At 38.7% G+C, this 19,254-nt stretch overlaps 1 protein-coding gene across 7 annotated transcripts in view; it reads right to left on the reverse strand.

Annotated features, from left to right (window-relative positions):
• Positions 1 to 2,675: 2,675 nt before the first annotated feature.
• LOC136838893 (glutamate receptor ionotropic, kainate 2-like) overlaps positions 2,676 to 19,254 on the reverse strand; it is a 563,239-nt gene continuing 546,660 nt past the window's right edge. For 4 of the 7 annotated variants that reach the window (XR_010853159.1, XR_010853160.1, XR_010853157.1 and 1 more), the window contains 2 exons: positions 6,570 to 8,689; positions 2,676 to 4,048 (listed from right to left, as the gene is read on the reverse strand). Coding sequence is in view for 3 of the 7 variants with exons in the window: in XM_067104587.1 (XP_066960688.1) it covers positions 3,974 to 4,048; positions 8,537 to 8,689 (228 nt within the window). In the remaining 4 variants the exon portion in view is untranslated. The remainder of the gene's footprint in view (positions 4,049 to 6,569; positions 8,690 to 19,254) is intronic. The other 3 variants (XM_067104587.1, XM_067104586.1, XM_067104585.1) reach the window with 1 other exon arrangement.

Consider the following 19,254-nt stretch of genomic DNA (forward strand, 5'->3'; position numbering starts at 1 on the left):
GAGAAGGTATTCTTTTTACCGATTCCAGAGCAGAGCAAAAAATCACTTGATTCAATTATTTAGTTTTTATGAAAATTGCCTTAGCCATCCCGACCTCATTTTCAAATGATTTTCTCTACGAAACGGCAATGTTTTCGAAGGAACAATTCACACCTACTTCAATTTTCACAGTGGTCTCCAGTGCTACATTCTAGGGAAGTGGAACGGGATCCTTCTGTGCGTCTGCTCATTCCTATTTGGCCGCAGTAAAAAAGAATTTATTTGACCTGGGGCAAAGATATGATAATTAGCAACTTGGATACGAAAACAAATGCCAGTGGTTCTGGTTCTACTCACCCTTTCTTTGTGATTTTTTCTTCTTTGGAATGATAGTAAAATATAATACGAGGTTTAATAAATGGACGGTAGTTACTGAAAATTTCCCTTATTTTCAAGTTGTTTTGATCAGTGAAATACGGCAATTTGATACAATGCGAATTTTTGTCAATAGTTTTTCTGTGGCTGAAAAATTTTCTCAGGAATGACGGTGTTTAACAGAGCCTGGAGAATATGAAGCCATTCCCAGAGAAGAACTTTACTGTTAATTCGATTTCCTCATGAAAATGTTCAAAAGAGGAAGCAGGTCTGTAGTCTTGATTAAACGTCCAGTGTGTAACATGTTCTTTTATTTTTAAACTTTCTTTTTACCAGGAAGCATGAAGAAGAACTGAGAGGCTTGAAAAAACTGTTTTTTTATGATGGCAATGTCGTGTCGTCGCCCCCGTTCCTTGCTAAACTGACCTTTGAACTTTTAAGAGCCAGGACTTACCGAGAAAAGTTATGATGTTATGAATCAGCTGCCGATGGAAGTTCTGTCACTTCTATTTGCTTTGGACAAATCTAGGAAACGTCCTTCATTTCGCTAGATTATGACAAAAGGTTCCTTGAGACTGGACAGTGCCGAGACCTTACTGATCGGATCCTTTCATTTGTGGATTTTCATCCGGAGATTCATCCATATTCGTCATCAAGGCGGCGAAGTTATCGAACGTTTAGATTAATGACTATCATTTACTAGAAATGCGAGCTCCTTTTTTAAAGATTTATTTAACCCCATAACATTTTTAGGGGAAGATTTTGAACCCCAACTGGTTCACTTTCGAGTTAAATGTACTGTAATGATTGTTTCATATTGAAGCAGGAAAGGGGGATTAGAATTATCTATATAAAGCAATAACTACAACGATTACCAATAAATTTATTACCAATAAAGTATTTTGAAAAATCAGGAAAGGACTCTGTCTTTAGAAAATGTGCATTGTTTCTTCAGTTAAAAATGATTCTGTTGACCAAGTTTGAACATTGAGTAAGAGCGAAAGCAATTCTTTTCTTTTCTTTTTCTTTCTAAAATAGCCAACATCTCCTCGTTATATTATTGTCTTTATTACAATTGAGTCATAAATCTGTCTTTGAACATCAGTGAACCAAGCACTTCTCAGAGATCACTCGAGCACAATTTTTTGGAAGCCTCAAATATCATTTGTGAACGACTTACAGAATGTTAGCAATGACCTAAAGATCTTCGTAGGAAAAGAGCTTCTTTCAGATAAGTCGCATAACAATGTGCCACGTGAATAATGCTATTTCTTGGTAACCAACTGAGAAGAAATTAGATAAAGCATAAGACATTTCCCAAAACTGAAATGCAAATGGTTATGCTGACTATTTCAAGGTATTTTACGTCATTCACAGTTCCAAAAGGCTTTCGAACTGACATAATTCCGGGTTGTTACGTAGTGAGCATCTAAAGGGAAACCTTGTCGGACATTTAACTTATTGACTTTCCAAATAATCATACTTAAATGACTATAAATATAATTTCCCATTATATGAAGGATTTTCAGTAAATTAGAGAAATATACCAATACCGTAGCCATACGATAGTCAGCCATGAGGAGACACCTAATCAGTGAGAGATCCCAGGTTCGATTCCCAAGCAAGGAGGAATGGTTCTTGGACGTTTCGTTTAATCCCATCGTGTCCCTCTTGACCTACAGGTTTTCAGGTCTCTCGTGAGCGCCAGAGACAAGAGATAAGTCATTGCCCTGTCGCACAGTGTCCTCAGGGACGAAAATGGAAATATAAATGATGAGTCCCACAAGGGAGAACTAGGCAATGGATGGTGATGACTCAGCAGTGATTTAGGTGCCTGCTACTCACTCGTGCCCAGAATGACATGCAGGCAATAAGCTGCATAAGGAGAAAAGGCGTAGCTCCTTTCCCCTTGGAAGGGCTGTCTTTGAAGTCGCATCCCCAAAGCCATCCTCAGCCCAATGCAGTCGACTACCGACCAGGTACCTTGTTAAATGTTTAGACAGGTTTCGTTAGATTTTTCAGGAACTTGGCTCAAAAGATGTCCTGTCCTGCTGTCAGATCAATCTCGAATCCTGCATTGATTAAATTTCATGTATATATATATATATATATATATATATATATATATATATATATATATATATATATATATATATATATATATATATATATATATATATATATATATATATATATATATATAAACATATCTATTTACACATATACATATATGTATATATATATATATTTATATATATATATATATATATATATATATATATATATATATATATATATATATATATATATATATATGTGTGTGTGTGTGTGTGTGTGTGTGTGTGTGTGTATGTACTGTACATATTTTATATAATATTTTATGACTCCTGTTGGTTTTCTATTTCGTATATAAAGTTTTAGAAAAGAAAGTGTTTCAAATAGTTTGGAGTGAATCTTAACGATGCATTGTGTACGGCTCCATGGAGCAAAAAGTGAAGGAATACTTTTGTAATTTGAGGGAATAGAATATACTGAAGAATTGTCAAAGGTAAGAAGCTGGGCCGTTCTTCTAACAGGGCACAGATCAGTTCTTTTTCATTAAAGCTAACATTTTACATCGATATATTTCTCATCTTTTTTGAGAAGGCTGCTTCATCATAACTATAACGATTCAAACATTAAACAAATGAACAACGAAGTTCTCCCTTACTTACAGATAACTACTGTAATGAAACTGGTTACCATATACCACAAGTAATTGGTAACTGACCATTTACAGTTTAAGTGGCAACGTGAGGGGAGCCGGAGGAGTCAGATATTCGGAAGACGAAGTTCCCAAGGTCTGTCTACTTAGCGGACTAATCTGAACTCAGTAATAAACGGTTTATTTATGTCAATCAAAATAAGGGAACTTCACTATCTCTCTCTTCACAAATGAGGAGGGAAGGTATGGCATTCAATTTAATAATTTAATTTTCTCAAATAATATTTATTTTTTCATTCAAGAATCCGTTTTTCCGTCTAATCAGATGTCCATTTATTTTTCACCGATCGCTGTTATTGTAACAGTAAAGGTTTCAGCAACGACCTTCGCTGTTGGCAGCCTCGGCAACCTTGTGTCTGTCTTTCATTCTTTGTGAACTGAAATGTTTGGGATTCCGTAAAAGTGCTCTATATGTATGAAGGTATTGATAATCCTTTTCTATCAAAAGGAAATGTTGAAGTCATTGTCATTTGGCACTGTAATAACAAATAGCGTGGCGTCATAAGTTGGAAGGTAAAACACGATGAAATGCAGCTGTTTGTGGGCAATCCAAGACCCTGTAGAGCATACTGTACCTACATCTCGGTGACGACAGTGACTCATTTGGCAACGCTGTTCGAAGAAATGAAAGAGAAAGACTTGACGAAGCACATTTTCCGCCTTCATCCGCAAACGCATCAAATGTCTAATCCAATCAGCATCACCATTCTTTCACAACATATTTTCTGAACTTTAAGTAAATGACCAAAAGTATGTTGAAGGACTTATATAGTTTATATTAATAACAGCGAACGAAATCGTAAAGATAGAAAGATCTAAACAATTGGTCAGGAAGCTACGAGGGAACTGTAACAATCAACTTGGACTGGTAGCGTCAAACTGCACCATAGACGATTTGCGGAATTCTATCATAGGCAGCAATCCATTTTCCTGAAAAAATAACAAGAATGAACTTAACACACAATAACTTGAAGGAATAAGCAAGGCACGCACGCATGCAAACACAGTCACACACGCACACATACATACACACACACACACACACACACACACACACACACACACACATATATATATATATATATATATATATATATATATATATATATATATATATATATATATATATATATATATATATAATCTCGTGGTTTATAAGAATATCATCTCAATTTCTTTCGAACCCTTCTTTATTTTACCTAAAATATAACACATATCTAATGATTCCATGATTTTTGATTGTTTGTTTCTTGAGATTTTCAGATACTGACGAAATATTTATTAGTCTATTATACTTTATTTCTTATCGCCCCCACAAAAAAATAGCTCCTATTCCTGCGCTCAGTGGAAATTGTGAGTACTTTACATTCTGAGTGACTCAGTCTATGAGCTTCCTTTTACTCTTCAATGAATGAATTAGCGAACCCGAAATCCTCTCAGCCACAACATGTGCTGCAACACTGAAAAGCACTGAATGCGCTAACCAGGAGTTTTCAGCTGTTTTCATGCAGCTTCGATCTTTCTTGTGCATTTGCATCAGTCACTCACAGCTTTAAAAATCGTGGTCCTTTTCAAAAGAAGTGGTATCAGATTCCTTTGAGTCACTTTCGAAGACATTAGGAACAGAACTGTGGCTTTGCGCTCTCCATCTTTTTGAAAATGATTTAGAATTTACATTTGCCATTTGGTCATTACTTGCAGTACTTAAATACTTACACGTATAGCATGAATGTCATTCCACCCAGAATACAATCTTGGTCGAAATAAATGTTTGGGGAAGCTATTTAAATCGGTTCTCTTGACCAAACCTTACTTACAAGCAATTGGTATGGAAACACCCAACTCACCAATCCTCGACCACTTTAATGTGTAAGTGTGCGTGTGTGTGTGTGTTTAACAGTAACAATTCTGCAGAGATGTTCTGTTTTATATGCAATATCGATTTAAAATCTGATTTTGCCTAGGACTTTACAGTTGATTTGCTCACGTTGTCATTCATGTTATCACAAGTATGATATACGCGTAACATCAGAAAAAAAATGGATCAGGAATAACTATTTTATGAAAGAAGGCGTTCTCCTACATCCTTAACAGTGCTTCGCCTCCTTCGAACAAATATAGAACCATCTATTTACCTGATGTCCGGAATTATCGGTGTCAGCATTTTTATTTTTGTCGAGTGAAATTCGCCGTAAGCATTTAAGCCTTCAAGCTTCTTTACCGCCAGAGCGGAACTTTATTTTTCGAAAAATGTTACGCAGTCAATTTTACCAATAATTTGTTAGCTCTCTCGCTGCATTTCTTGTTTAAAATCTATTTTAGTCTCATATGATAGCTTATATTAATAAAAAAAGAGAGAGAAGAAAAATACGGAGCTAAATCTTACGGAAAGAGTGAGCGGAAAGAACGCAAAATCGTTCAGGACAATTTACTTGGATACGAGGCTAAATCATTACTTCACGGTAGCAGTGGTCTTTTATTCAGTAATGAATTAGTTATTATCAATGCTCTTTTAAATTTAACCGGAAGAAATACAACCCATTAATTTTGTTTGGTAAATAATTGCAATCAATAAAATATATAGTTTTATTATTTATATTTTTAACTTTTTGTTTGATCAATAATTGGAATCAATAAAACATATAATTTTATTATTATTATTTATATTTTTAACTTTAGAAGACAAAGCAAATTAGTTGTGCTTGCTTCCACTTCATGGAACAAATCTCTAAGGCAAAGTTTCATTATGCTAAACTGTTCACGGCTGAAATGCTTACGTCGAGAATGTGTGGAAATCGTTTATTTGAAATATTACTAACTAAAACAGAAACAGTTATCACCAGCCTTTTTGATATAATCTATTAATAAACCATACTCAGTAAAATACACATGCTATATCTCTGACATTTAACATTTGGTATCGCAACAGACAGAAACTAAAAGATAACCACAAAATACCTTCTATGCAGAAGAAGAAGAAGAAGAAGAAGAAGAAGAAGAAGAAGAAGAAGAAGAAGAAGAAGAAGAAGAAAAAAGAGAGCGAGCTGGTAGATCAGGACATGTCCTTTAAGGTCTCGATAACAAAAAGTATTCTGAGAACAGTGGATTTTAAAAAAGCAGCTGAAGCTATGAAATACACTAATTCTTTTTGTTGCTGGGTTAAAGTATATTCGCCCCTTTTTCATTCTAGAGTCTACTTGTAAGTCAGATGGCTTCACACTAATGCATTCGAAGAACAACACCACGAAATTCGTGTTTCGTAGGACTCTACAAAAACTAGCAGTTAGATAAAGCAATTGCATTCGGGCACTCAGTTCATGCTGTTTGTGAAACTATGTGCTGTCTAGCAAAGGAAACACAGAACAAACAACAACAAAGGTTAACACACTGACAGCAAGGCCAAACTATAAAAGGCAGATGATTCGGCCTTTTACTGTAAACTGACTCTTACAGCAGAGGGAGAGGCAGGGGGTGTGGCACGTCCAGGGCTTGCCCGAGGTCAGCTGACGTCAACTTCCAAATGAGGGGAAAAAGACTTGGGTTCTGGGGAGAAGGTTCTATGGCCTTAGCTCATTTCTTGGGACACTTGTTCTGGATGGTTAATGGATGGTTTCCTCTTAATGGTGTTGCAAGTTTGCAAGGGATAAGAAAACATGCTGCCCGAACTCTCAATGTGAAATCTTCAGTAGTGTAAAGGGGAAACAAACCAAAGTAAAAAAAAGAGCGATGAAACACACAGAGTAACCGAATATAAGAAAAAAAAGGGGAAAGATTTTGGCATCAGAATTCCTTTAGTACAGGATATCTGTTGAAGAAGGAGAGAGGATTAAAGAGGAGGGGAACAACACAAAGGAAGCGGAGCTGTGTTTAATGCAAGGACTTGCAACAAACAACAAGTGACACGTTTGTTTTGCTTACTTTGTACACATTCTACGGTATGGTTACACAATCAACTCTCCGACGATTTTAGTTTAAGACGTATTTCTGAGAGACGAGAAAAGAAAATGAGAAGCAAGGGAAGAGATGAAAAGTCAGCTGCTGTGCTACTCTACTGTTATGAAGAAAAATCTTAGACATAAATACAGACATAGTTTTCTAGCTTATTTTATTTTTGAACGTCAAGATTTTAGAAAATGAAAATTTTGCGAGTCAACTCTTTTCTTCAGAATCGTTTCTCAACTTATCTGTTTTCTTCCGAAGTGGCTCAGTTTTTGCCGTAGCTTTCGTTAGTTTCGATGACTGTGCGGTTGTATCAATAGTTCCACGAATGAAGAATCATCAGTACGAGCAATGTGATCAAGTCCAACCAAGTAACGTATATGCAAACAAGAAGGAAAAATCAAAACAAGCAAACGCTTCGAAGGAAACTTTGAAGAAGGCCTTTCGATGACAAAGTCTTGACGGGAAGTCTTTGGATATTTCATTCAGAAAATGAGTCGATTTTAATTACGCGTCTCAGTATTTTCGCAGAATAAAATAGTCTGTCTATCCACTTATACATTTCGTTATCTTTCTTTTCTTGCACTAAATAATATTGATTTTTACTTCTTTATCTATTTCACGCTGTCCCCAAAAAAAAGAACAAAAGTGAGTAGCAAAAGAAGAAGTAAAAGTATATTTTTCCTTCGATTTTAGTACTTCCTTATCCAAGCTCAGGGTGTAATATAAATCACTAAAAGATAAAACAGTATTGAAAGTAATTACGGTTTATGCGGCAGTGGAAAATTGTCAATGACTGGGATAAATTGCTTTATAGTGGATCGAGCAAAGAGGGAAGGGTCAGAAATCGTAACTGTAAATGTGGACCTTTTGCATTTTCACATATTTTCCTATAGAGAGAGAGAGAGAGAGAGAGAGAGAGAGAGAGAGAGAGAGAGAGAGAAAAGAATATAAATTTCATAAATGAGTTATTTACATTGCTCGCCAATCTGGAATTCATACTATGCCCTAGATATACAAATTAAGATCATCTTTAAAACTGGTCGTAATGACTTTAGATCCTTAAATGCCTTTGGGTGGGGGTCAAGATAAACTGAAAAGAAAAAAGGAAAGCGTCAAAATAATGTGAATAAAAGGCAATGATGACGGTCATGTTATCTTGGATGGGGTAAGGCTGACAGCAGCACTCGTGCACTCATTCCATCCGGGAACTAATTATGAGCAAGAGAGAGGCGAGGGAGGCGGCGGCAGGGAGGAGAGAGAGGAGGAGGAGGCGAGCGGGAGCGGGATGGACGGATTAGCTGTCATACCGAAAGGTGAGGGAACTACAGGAGGGAAGGGGAACGGTGGAGGGGGTGCAGGGGGAGGCGGCGTGAGGTCTGGAGGCAGGGAGCAAGAGTCAGAGGATGTCTGGGCTGCACCCCCCCTAGGGTGCCGGTGGTTGGAGCAGGATCCTGAGGGCATAAGGAAGGAACTCACGCCGTTGGCCTGGGGCATGTCGTTGGCTGCAGGTACATAGGTAGTGCCCGTAGTGCACCTCGAGCAGTTCCTTTTCAGGGCGGGACGCTGGCGGGATCCCTGGCATCGCATGGCAAAGCGAAGTTCTTCCGCCATCTCAGAACAGAGCGATTGCTGCAAGTCAAGAAGAAACGCAAAACGAAATTATGAAGATTTAATTAAAAAGCTTAATGAGAAGAGTTCTCCAAGATGAGCGGCACTTGAAACTGGGTCACTATTTTCGAGGGAAGTGCCCACTGAAATAGATTTTCAGCTTCATAAAAAAATGAAAAGTTGTGCAGTTATATAAATTTAATTAACTATACCCAATACATACCTACATACGTTGTTATCTTAATTTGTGCAGTTCAATACAAAGCTACAATATATATATATATATATATATATATATATATATATATATATATATATATATATATATATATATATATATATATATATATATATATATATATATATATATATATATATATATATCACTCATAGCAACTGTGGATTGGATTATCTTGCTTCCGTGCTCTTCAGATTTTTAAAAAAATGCTTCTTTGCTCTGTGGATAAGACTGACAAAATGTTATTCAGTTGATGTACATCCTTTAAAAATAAGCGTTCACTGTGAGTATAATTAAATTTCCTGAAGTACACAATTTCGATTTCGGTAACATTTACAGAAGAAATGAACAAAGTCAGGGGGACGCAGTGTTTACATGTGAAGCCCTCTGGTCTGTTAATTAAGGGATCAATTTAAAGAGATATCCTTTTAATGACCCGGTCTCATCATCTGTCAACAGCATGTAGTTCAGGTTAACACAATGAATTTGTCTCCTATTGAGAGGTAACAATTTTCTCAATGGAAAACATACACAAAGACGCACACATACACACACACACACATATATACATATATATATGTATATATATATATATATATATATATATATATATATATATATATATATATATATATATATATATATATATATATATATATATATATATATATATATATATATATATATAAGTCTGTCTCTGTGAGGGAGGAAATGTGTGAGTATCTGTGTGTGGGTATATGAATTACACTGAGGCACAGGGATGATTATGCTACCCATAAATATTGCCGCGGGTCACTGGAAGTGGCAATATCATCACCATTTGCTGGTCTCCTCTACACCGTCCAATCTTGGAACTATCATATAAAATTTGCTTCCGATAGCTATTTCACCCTTGGTAAGCACCAAGACAAACTGGCCCTTTTATAAGCACGAAAGTTGTCTGAAATGAACTTCCTTTTATTAATTGATTTCATTGCAATCTTGCAAACTACAAGCATAGCAGTAACGTTTTGCTTGTAATACTTATTTTGTCCAGAGATAAAAGAAAAATAATCAAATAATTAAATTTGGTATATGAAAACCTCATGTTGTATCAAAGGAATTTTATTTAGTTTTGGAGCTGATATATTTGTGAGATTTCTGGTTTGGAAATTAAGAAACTGATTACTATTATTATCCTTGTGTAGGTATAAGACCTTTTAAGCATGGAGCATTGAAAGTGACAGCTGGATCGCCTGCATTTAGTCTATATAGTTTTCTCTGTCTTTCTGATAATTGATTTTTCAGGGCTACTGCATTTTGCCAGTAACTCTCCGATGTTTATTGTTCTTGGGGAGACGAAGCAGTTGCAAACTTGGGTAGTTTTATTTAGGACGAATTCACTATATCAGTTACAGAGTAACGACGAGGGTAACTGAAATCTGGAGTTCATTCTCATGGTGTTGTCCTTCTTCAGGAGAAAATCTTCGTTCGTGTTGATGTAGGCCACGTTTCACTCGGGCTCTGCTAAGCATGATAACGCTGAATGTTGTTGTTGTTGAGTAAGTTGGCGTTATGCGAGCACGGGCGCTTGTTCATAGAGCAGCCCGTAACTATCATTCGATGATTTGATGTAAGGAAATGGTCATGAATAAAGTGAGTAATAATAACGATGTGAAGAATGAAGATATGGTCATGAAATGAAAAGTCAACAGGCAGGATTACAAACCCCTTTAAACCCTCAGGTACCCATCAGCAGGAAGGACAGCGAAGTAATGAGTCCTGGCAAGTCGTAGGTGGCCAATGAGGTAAAATGAAAAACAGAAAAACAAAACGTATCGTAAGGAAAAAGTAGGAAAAATGACACATCTACAGAGATTCAATATTTAACTTAAGTATGCTCAGGACCCACTAAGACAGGTCGGCCAGAGAGGGGATTAATGATGAATCATCCGGGTCGACTGCATAAAATGGGCCATGGCTCATGATTTACAGGTTGTAAACCAAGGGCAGTTGAATATTTAGTACTATTGTAAATATATGCAGCTTACTTGAAGAGAAATTTAGTTTCATTTATTGAATGTTTGAGGTATTCTGAGTAATTTTCATTACAACTTGCATCAAGAAATTGTTTAACATAATAAAAATATAGAGTTCTAACCCTCGCTATCGATAGAAAAATTAACTTAGTTTTGACATATGAGGCTGTATTTTTAACAAATATACTGACTGTTAAACAAACAGATTACTGGTGGACTATCATTAAAAGGAAACTAATGCAAAGACGAAGAAGGATGATCGAATGTTCTATTGTACCGACGAGCCAGTAATGGGTCCTGCTTGCGATGGCCTTGTTCACTTTCTTATGAGTTCAGTGTTGGCCTTAAGAAGATCGACTGTTGCTCAGTCCTTTTGTGTAACAGAGAATTTTTCTTTGTGGTTCAGTCTTGCAGATATTGATCCTAAGGTTGTTCCACTCAAGAGCCACCACTGCAGTGTGCCATGTCCGTCTTTCAGCTGGAAGAGCTTGAAACTTCGGCAGTGAGGGTATTCAATTGCGTCCAAGACTTGAGGAGGAGGAGGGGATGAAGACTGAGCAGGAAGGGAAGGAGGACAAGGAGGTGGAACAGGTGACCGTTGAGGGGAAGGAGGAGGACGAGGTTTAGCGGATGTTGGAGGATGGGGAGGGGGGGGGGAGGTTTGCGAGGAAGAGCATGAGGTGGGGTGGAGGACGAAGAGAAAGATGTGTGGGAAAGTTCTGCAGGTGTTGCCTGGTTGTTACTGGTTCTCCTCTTTGATGATGGAGGGCATGCTTCATTAGTGAAATATCAGAAGGCAGTGGTTGTTTCCTTTTTTGAATGGGTCATGGTTCTCACTTCACTCTCACATTGATAAACACTTCTAACGATCAAAGAAAATCCAAAAATGAACAACTGCTGAAAGGCGAGTGAGGGGGATTTGTAGGGACCCTTAAGAGATATTTAACTGGGGGCCTACTTGAAATACACTCAAAGAAGGCCCCCTTTTTCCACTCATAAGGGCCACATGTAGAGGCAAAAAGACAGTGTCGTGATGGGCTTGTAGGGACCCCGCTGGGACCCTCCAGGCATCCTCCGTCCAAACAACGAGTGACCTACCGCAGACCAGCACTTTCTCCCCAGAAAGCAAAAAATCTGAGGCGAACAGCTGAAACAGTGATTTTTATGTATTTGCAAGAACTCTCGACATGTCACTTGAAAATCAAGACCATTTGTAAATGTAAAATGTTTCTAGCTTTGTAATTACACATGTAATGGAGGATTCTCCTTATTTTGTATATAAAATTGTTAAGATGCTACCTTTCCACTTGTGGAAACCCATGTCTCATCAGAAATTTGTGACAATAAATTAGTAAGTACTGAGACACTGCACCTTACTCATCCAGCTCCTACACTGGTGACCCACGAAGATGACCAACAATTCCAGCCACACCAGTGACAATGCCACTGCAGCATCCATCCACCTGCTTCCATTCACAACGTACAACCCAGAGGCCTGGTTTTTTTGAGTGGAGACCATCTTTAGATCCAAGAAGATCATGGCATCATCACACAAAGCTGACGCCATCCCTGAGTTCCTGCCAGACGATGCCTTTGAACAGATCACAGAATGGCTAGCAGAACAACAAACACCCATCATGTACGAGGCTTGAAAGTAGAAATGTGCCAGAGTATCGGTATTGGTGGTATTGGCTAATTTTTTATGTACCGGTACTCCATATCGGTATCAGCAAAAAATGGGCTGATACTTTTGTATCTAACTTTAGAAAGTGCAATAATTTAAAACTTCAATCATAAGAAAGCTGAACAAATAAGCAATTACATAATCTATTATAGTCACAGTGACTATAGTTTTGCACTAACAGGAAGGTACCATAGACTGTATAAATACTATATATATATTTCCTGGTCACTACTTTATACACTATGCTCCTGTTACTACCTAAATACTTCAGCAACTTAAAAAACATAAACTAATGTATGTAACTATGTATACATTTAGCTACCAGAATATACTAAATAACTAAGTCCAACTGGAATTTAGTAGTAACTCGATTACCAATGAACTTAAGGAGGCATATTCATTGCTTAAAAATGGTTATTTTCTGTTTGATAGAGATAACAACTTTTAAACCTCCAAGCACTAACTGTGCTAATGTTTATAATTCATATAGTAACAACACTACATTGTAGAAAACAATCTGCACAGCAAGAGAGCAGAAAGACAAAGGTAATGGAAATATCCAGAAAGAGCTTATTGAAAGCACAACTGAGGTCGTCTTTTAGCGTGTCCCTGCCCTCAGAGCTAGGAAATTCCTAGACAATGTGGGCTCAGCGATAGGGAACCAAAGGCCATCACACATCTACAAGCAACTACGATGTCTAATAACGATCCCCGCCACAGACGGTCGACCAGAAACAATGCTAGACCTAGTGAGAGAGGTCCTCCTGACGAAGTTGCCACAGCAAACAGTCACTGTGACACCCAACACATCCACCATGCCCCTCGACGCAGTCCATCTGGCATGGACATCAGCAGTTGGTACGAAGTCCCGCAGTACGTCACCAGCGACAAGGGGGCTAACTTCATGTCTGCCCTATAGAGCTCCCTCGCTGCCAGCCTCGGGATGATAGATAGAGCAGTTCCACCACTCCTTGAAAGAGCTCATTGCCAAATGTCAAGATGGGAGGTGAAAGAAAGCGTTGCTGTGGCTTTTATTAGGGCTGAGAACTGCTCCACATGCAGCATTCGACCCATTGCCAACAGGAGCACTCTATGGGCAGTCACTAACAATACCAGCAGACATCTTCCAAAACCCAACAGAGCCAACCACCCCCTCTGATGTCCATTGGGCATTAAAACAATTATGCCAGATAAAATAACATACAATGCAGCCAGAAAAGTCTATGTTCCCAAAGAACTGGGCCGAACAAAGTATGCATTTGTCAGAATAGATGCTCATAGGCCACTCAGTCTCCCCCATCTACTCTGGACCTCACTGATTACTGCAGTGAAAAGATAAATGCTACCAGATATCAGTGGATGGGAAAACACCCTGGGTCTCGATAGACAGGCTGAAACCGGCATACATCCCAGACGGCAGTATATCTTCATAAGTTTTCTCTTTGGGGGGAGTACTGTAGGGACCCAGCTGGGGCCCACCAGGAATTCACCATCCAAACAATGAGTGACCTACCACAGACCAGAGCTTTCTCCCCAGGAAGCACAAGTCTCAGGTAGATGGCTGAAACTGTGAGTTTTATGTAGTTGCAGGAACTTTTGGCACGTCACTTGAAAATCAAGACCGTTTATAAATGTAAAATGTTTCTAGCTTTGTAATCATATGTAATGGAGGATTAACTGTTTTCCAGGTGTGAGAAAATAAATCTGACCGTAAGTTATGCCTTTATTGCCCTGATGTAAGATGCTACCTTTCCACTTGCAGAAACCCATGTCTAGTCAGAAATTTGTGACAATAAATTAGTAAGCACTGAGACACTGTCCCTTACTTATCCTGCTCCTGCAGGCTTGCCTTATGGCATGCTTTTTGCCAACTTTTATATGGGTGCAGTAGAGGTGCAGGTTTTTCCCACATCCAAAAACTGCTAATTGTGCATCTACACACTTGATATTGATGATATATTTGTACAGGCCAAGGACAAGAATGAAGTTGAAATGTTCTGTCATGCATTCCTATGATGCAGCTCTTTAAACCACACAGTCGAGTTCTGTGGTGATGGCCAGCTCCCCTTCCTTGATGTCCTTGTCTGCCAAACCAACGATGGCCTGAAAACCTTAGTTTACACGAAGAAGACTAATCACAGCCTCTGTCTTAACGGAGATAGTGAGTGTCCTTCAAGATATAAGAACACTACCATCAAAGTCTTTGTAAGGAGGGCTTTAGCATACTGTTCTTCTTGGCAGGGTACACACCAAGAACTAGATCAAGAACTGGATATTCCAACAAACAAGTTAACAACTATGAGTAGCCACAGCCAGATCCACAAAGAAGTGTTAGACTTTATTATGAGGAGAGGATGCAATTCAAATATGTAGAAGACGAACATGCTATTATGAAAATCATCAAAGACAATGTCATCACCACTGATGTAAACAAGTGGCTGGATTGGTCATCAGTTATCAAAACAGCCGCACAAGAAACCTAATAATGAAAAACAACTCAGTCCCACCGACAAGAGACCCTCTTAAACAGACTAATGTGGTATACTGATTCAAATGCCCAGTCTGTGGATGTCCTGGGTCCTATAATGGTATGGCCACCGTGAAACTGGCAAAGTGGATTTCTTGCCATGCTCAAGAAGGCACCATAAAAAACTACATGAGGGATGCCCACCACCTAGGATCACAAGGAATGCAATAGTGGGGAATAGAGAAGTAGGTGGAAAAGCCACTGACCTAAGATGCCTATGGCTGCTAGAGGTGCTCTTCATACAGCAGGAGAAGCCCTTATCAAATACTACTCAAGAAGAGTTCCTCCTGCCTACCAGCATTAGGCATTCATATAACTAACAGACCTGTGTCAGACACTGAGAGAGAAGACATTCCCAAACGGGAGACACAGGATAATGTCTGAGACTCTGCGAGCCACTGGTCAACTGATCAAAATATGATGTCACACACCAGTCCTGCTGCTCAGCAAGGCTGCAGCTCTAAGACCATCAACTATAAGTTTCTGGCTTATGAGGAAATCTCTCCAGCCAATCAACAGTACACATTTCCTCCTCAGCCAATCAGCAGTCAGCATACCTTCGACCCCCTGACGACTATCTCGTATGACTCATGTTTTATGTGATAGCAACAACCACCCTGCCCCCACCCCCTGCTGCTGGTCAGTGGCAATGCCTTTAGTTTGCTGTGTTAACAGTTCATGGCCTGAGCACTCACCATATTTCAGCTGTTTTCTTGGATAGTTTTCAACAGTTGGAAGTGTTGTTATCTGAAGTGTCAGTGATGGTTGTGACTCAAACTAGGAAGAAGAGATCGCTGCCTACCGGTTATTTTACTGATGGAGTTCGCCCTCCATCACTGAAGAGGAGCACTGGATGTAATGTGGCAACACCAGCTGAATCCTCTCATCCAACCTTCCCCTCTGCTTCCACCTCCTCCTCCTCCTCCCAACAGCTTTCTCTTCCTTGTCCCTTGACGTCCTCATCCTCCCCCACCCCTCCCCTCCAGTCTTGGATGCAGATGAATTCCAGCCAAAGGATGGGACTTTTATGCTGCAATTGTTGCCCCTAAGAAGAACCTTGATTTAAATCTGACAGCTCGACCAAATCACCGTGGAGAACTACAGTCACACTGAAGGATAGTCAACCTCCTGAACGACATCACGGATTTCAAGTTACTGAACCCAAATGAAAAGTTAAACAAGGCCAATATTTTTCCTACCTAATCAAACCCTGCCTCTGGAACTTCTACAGAAACTGCAGTATATTGTTGATACAGAGATGTGTGGCCAAACATAAAGCACCACCAAGGAAAGTGCTGGCCACTTTCAGAGGACCAGTTCTAAGCCAAGTATGGCTCGGAATACACGGGGATACTTCCCCACAAATGATTATAAAGCAGAGCCTCTCAGGTGCCTCCATTGCCAGTGTCATGGCCATCACAAAAACCGGCGCAGAAGCCCCTTAATTTGTGGAACCAAAGTTGTCTGGATAAGTTCAAGAAAGGGGAACCCGTCATGACCAAGTGTCCCAGCTGTTCAGAACCAAATCGTGCATGGTTCAAACACTACAGTGCAAGACTGATGCGCACCTATTAAGACCGACACCAGCACCTGTAACTGTACCGGTACCTCGGCAATTAACTTGTCAACCAGAAACACGGCCTGAAACGACCAGACAACCCGTGGAAGTAGCACCAGTTTTGTGTCAAGAGAAAGACACAAACCTCGCAACCAGCGCCCTCATTTTCTCCTTCTCCTTATCGCTCCACCCGCTCACCTTGGACCTCAAAATTATCTTGCCCCTCCTCGACCTCAAGAGCAGAGACCGGAAAACATCTGATTGTACAGAATGCAACTTTACTTTTTCATGCACAACTTCATGGAAGCCATAAGAGAAATGACTGAGGTATACCATTGTGATGTTAAGGATTGTCTCTCAGTGTCTAGATAAGGCTGAACAAGATTATGGCATTCCTGATTTCACTTCCGACTACGATGACTCTCCTGGCAAGCAGCACTTCTGCAATTGTTAATCACTTTGATTGGCAGTTACCCTATTTTTCCTACTAAAGCCTTTCCTTTCCCTGTTCGGTCGCCTAACGTTTAACGACCAAATCCTTCAGCTGTTGCTCTATCTTCCACTTAAGCTGCTAACTCTTTCCTTTATCGCCTGCCGAAAGGGGATAAAATAAACATAATTATACACGTATATGCTGCAGTTCTCCTTTGAGGGACAAATGCAGGCCAAGTGCCATTAAATACTCTGAGTGCACACCGTTCTCCTCGAGAGACATACACAACCAAATGTCATCCCTTGAGTTTTAGCGATGATACCGCTTTCCTCCTTATCAAATATTTTTTTTCTTTTTCCTCCACTGATCTTTACTCCTTGAAATATGTGCTTTCTTCCTTTCCTTTCAGCGTAAGTTAAATACGGTATGGAATCTCCATAGATGTGTCATTTTTTCCGATTTTCTATTACGATAATTTTTATTTTCATTTTTCCTTACTAGCTATCTACTACTTGCCAAGACTCGCTACTATTGCCCCTTCTCTCTTACTGATGGGCACCTGAGGGTTTAAAGGGGTCTTGTAATCCTACCTGTTGAACTTTTCATTTCATGACCATAATTTTACCTTTTACTTCATTATTTACACTCGGTTTACTCATGATAATTTTTTTTTTATTTCAAATCATTGAATAACACTTGCGGACTGCTCTATGAGCAACAACCCGCGCGGGCATAACGCCAGATCAAACGAAAAAAAAAAACAACAGTAACAACGAATGACATTCTACTCCCGCCTTTCGGCGTGATCATAATCAGCGGAGCCAGAGTGAAACATGGCCTAGAATCCATAGATCTACACAGACGAAGATTTTCTTCTGAAGACGGACAACTCCACGGAGGATGAACTACAGATTTCAATTACCATCGTCGTTATTCTGAAACAGATATACTGTATATATACTAGTATATATTTGTCCGAAATAAAACTATCCAAGTTTGCAACTACTTTATACCTCCAAGAATGACAAAATGATTATTCTTGTTTTACAAAATATTCCACTGACACGTAAGTCTTTCTGTGCATTTTAGTGTAACTGAAATATGTAATATTTCTTGTATTGTCTTGGCTAGTAAAATCATTTTACACTGTATTATGATAAGGTGGCCGTTGTCTTTTTGTCATACTGAATTTATTTTGTTGACTGAAAATTATTCTTCCTTGATTTCAGTGTCCCAATTTCCAGCTTACGAATGTTTACCTAAACTTATTGATATCACTTTGAAGATTCTATTGTCTTCCAGAATCATTTGTAATATACATTGAGATTGATGAATGCGCAGAATCACAAGTGCGTGAATAAACATTATCAGTGGTCGAACTCACACTTATCATGTTATAAAACAATCAAAACAAGCTGAACAAAGGAAGGATAATATGTCGAGGCAATACTTCCTTATACGAGAGTAAGTACAAAAAGCTGATGCCAGTTGAGTGGAACTTTCTGACATAGTATTTCTCTCCTTATATAAGTTGTTTATATAAGTCAAATTCGAGCGCTAGTTAGTTAATGATATGTACTTTCATGATGAATTGGCATAAAAACTAAATGTCAAAACCTCTGAAAGCAACTATTTAGAAAAAAAATATGGTCTCCAGATTACCTAAATAAAGGCAGTGCACTTAATTACTTGCATGCATCCCATCATGCACATAAACAGGTTCATTCTAATTGAGAATACCATCAAAATTACGATAACATCAGGAGTTTTAATACTGAGACCTTAGAAAAAGGATAATTACCATCATTCTTGATATTCAGGGAGTTGTGTCTTCGTAAACCCCATGACTAGCTTTGAACACACAAGCCACAGTCAGGGAAATAAGCAATGATAAATTGGTAAGGGCTTACAAACCTTGAAGGAAGTCAAGACTTGAGCAAATATAATAATTCTTTTATTACTACGAACCAATCTACAAGTGTTGCTAAGTTTCCTTTATCTTCGCCGTAACACAAGGCGAAAGATGTCCATAAAACAAAATATTCTCTCCTAGTTTTCGGGTTACCTACCTTCATATTGCATTTGCGCACTTGTGTGAAAAGCCTACCAAAGCTGACCCGTTGAATTT

This window comes from Macrobrachium rosenbergii, chromosome 5, assembly GCF_040412425.1.
Source record: "Macrobrachium rosenbergii isolate ZJJX-2024 chromosome 5, ASM4041242v1, whole genome shotgun sequence".
In the NCBI taxonomy this organism is placed as follows: domain Eukaryota; kingdom Metazoa; phylum Arthropoda; class Malacostraca; order Decapoda; family Palaemonidae; genus Macrobrachium; species Macrobrachium rosenbergii.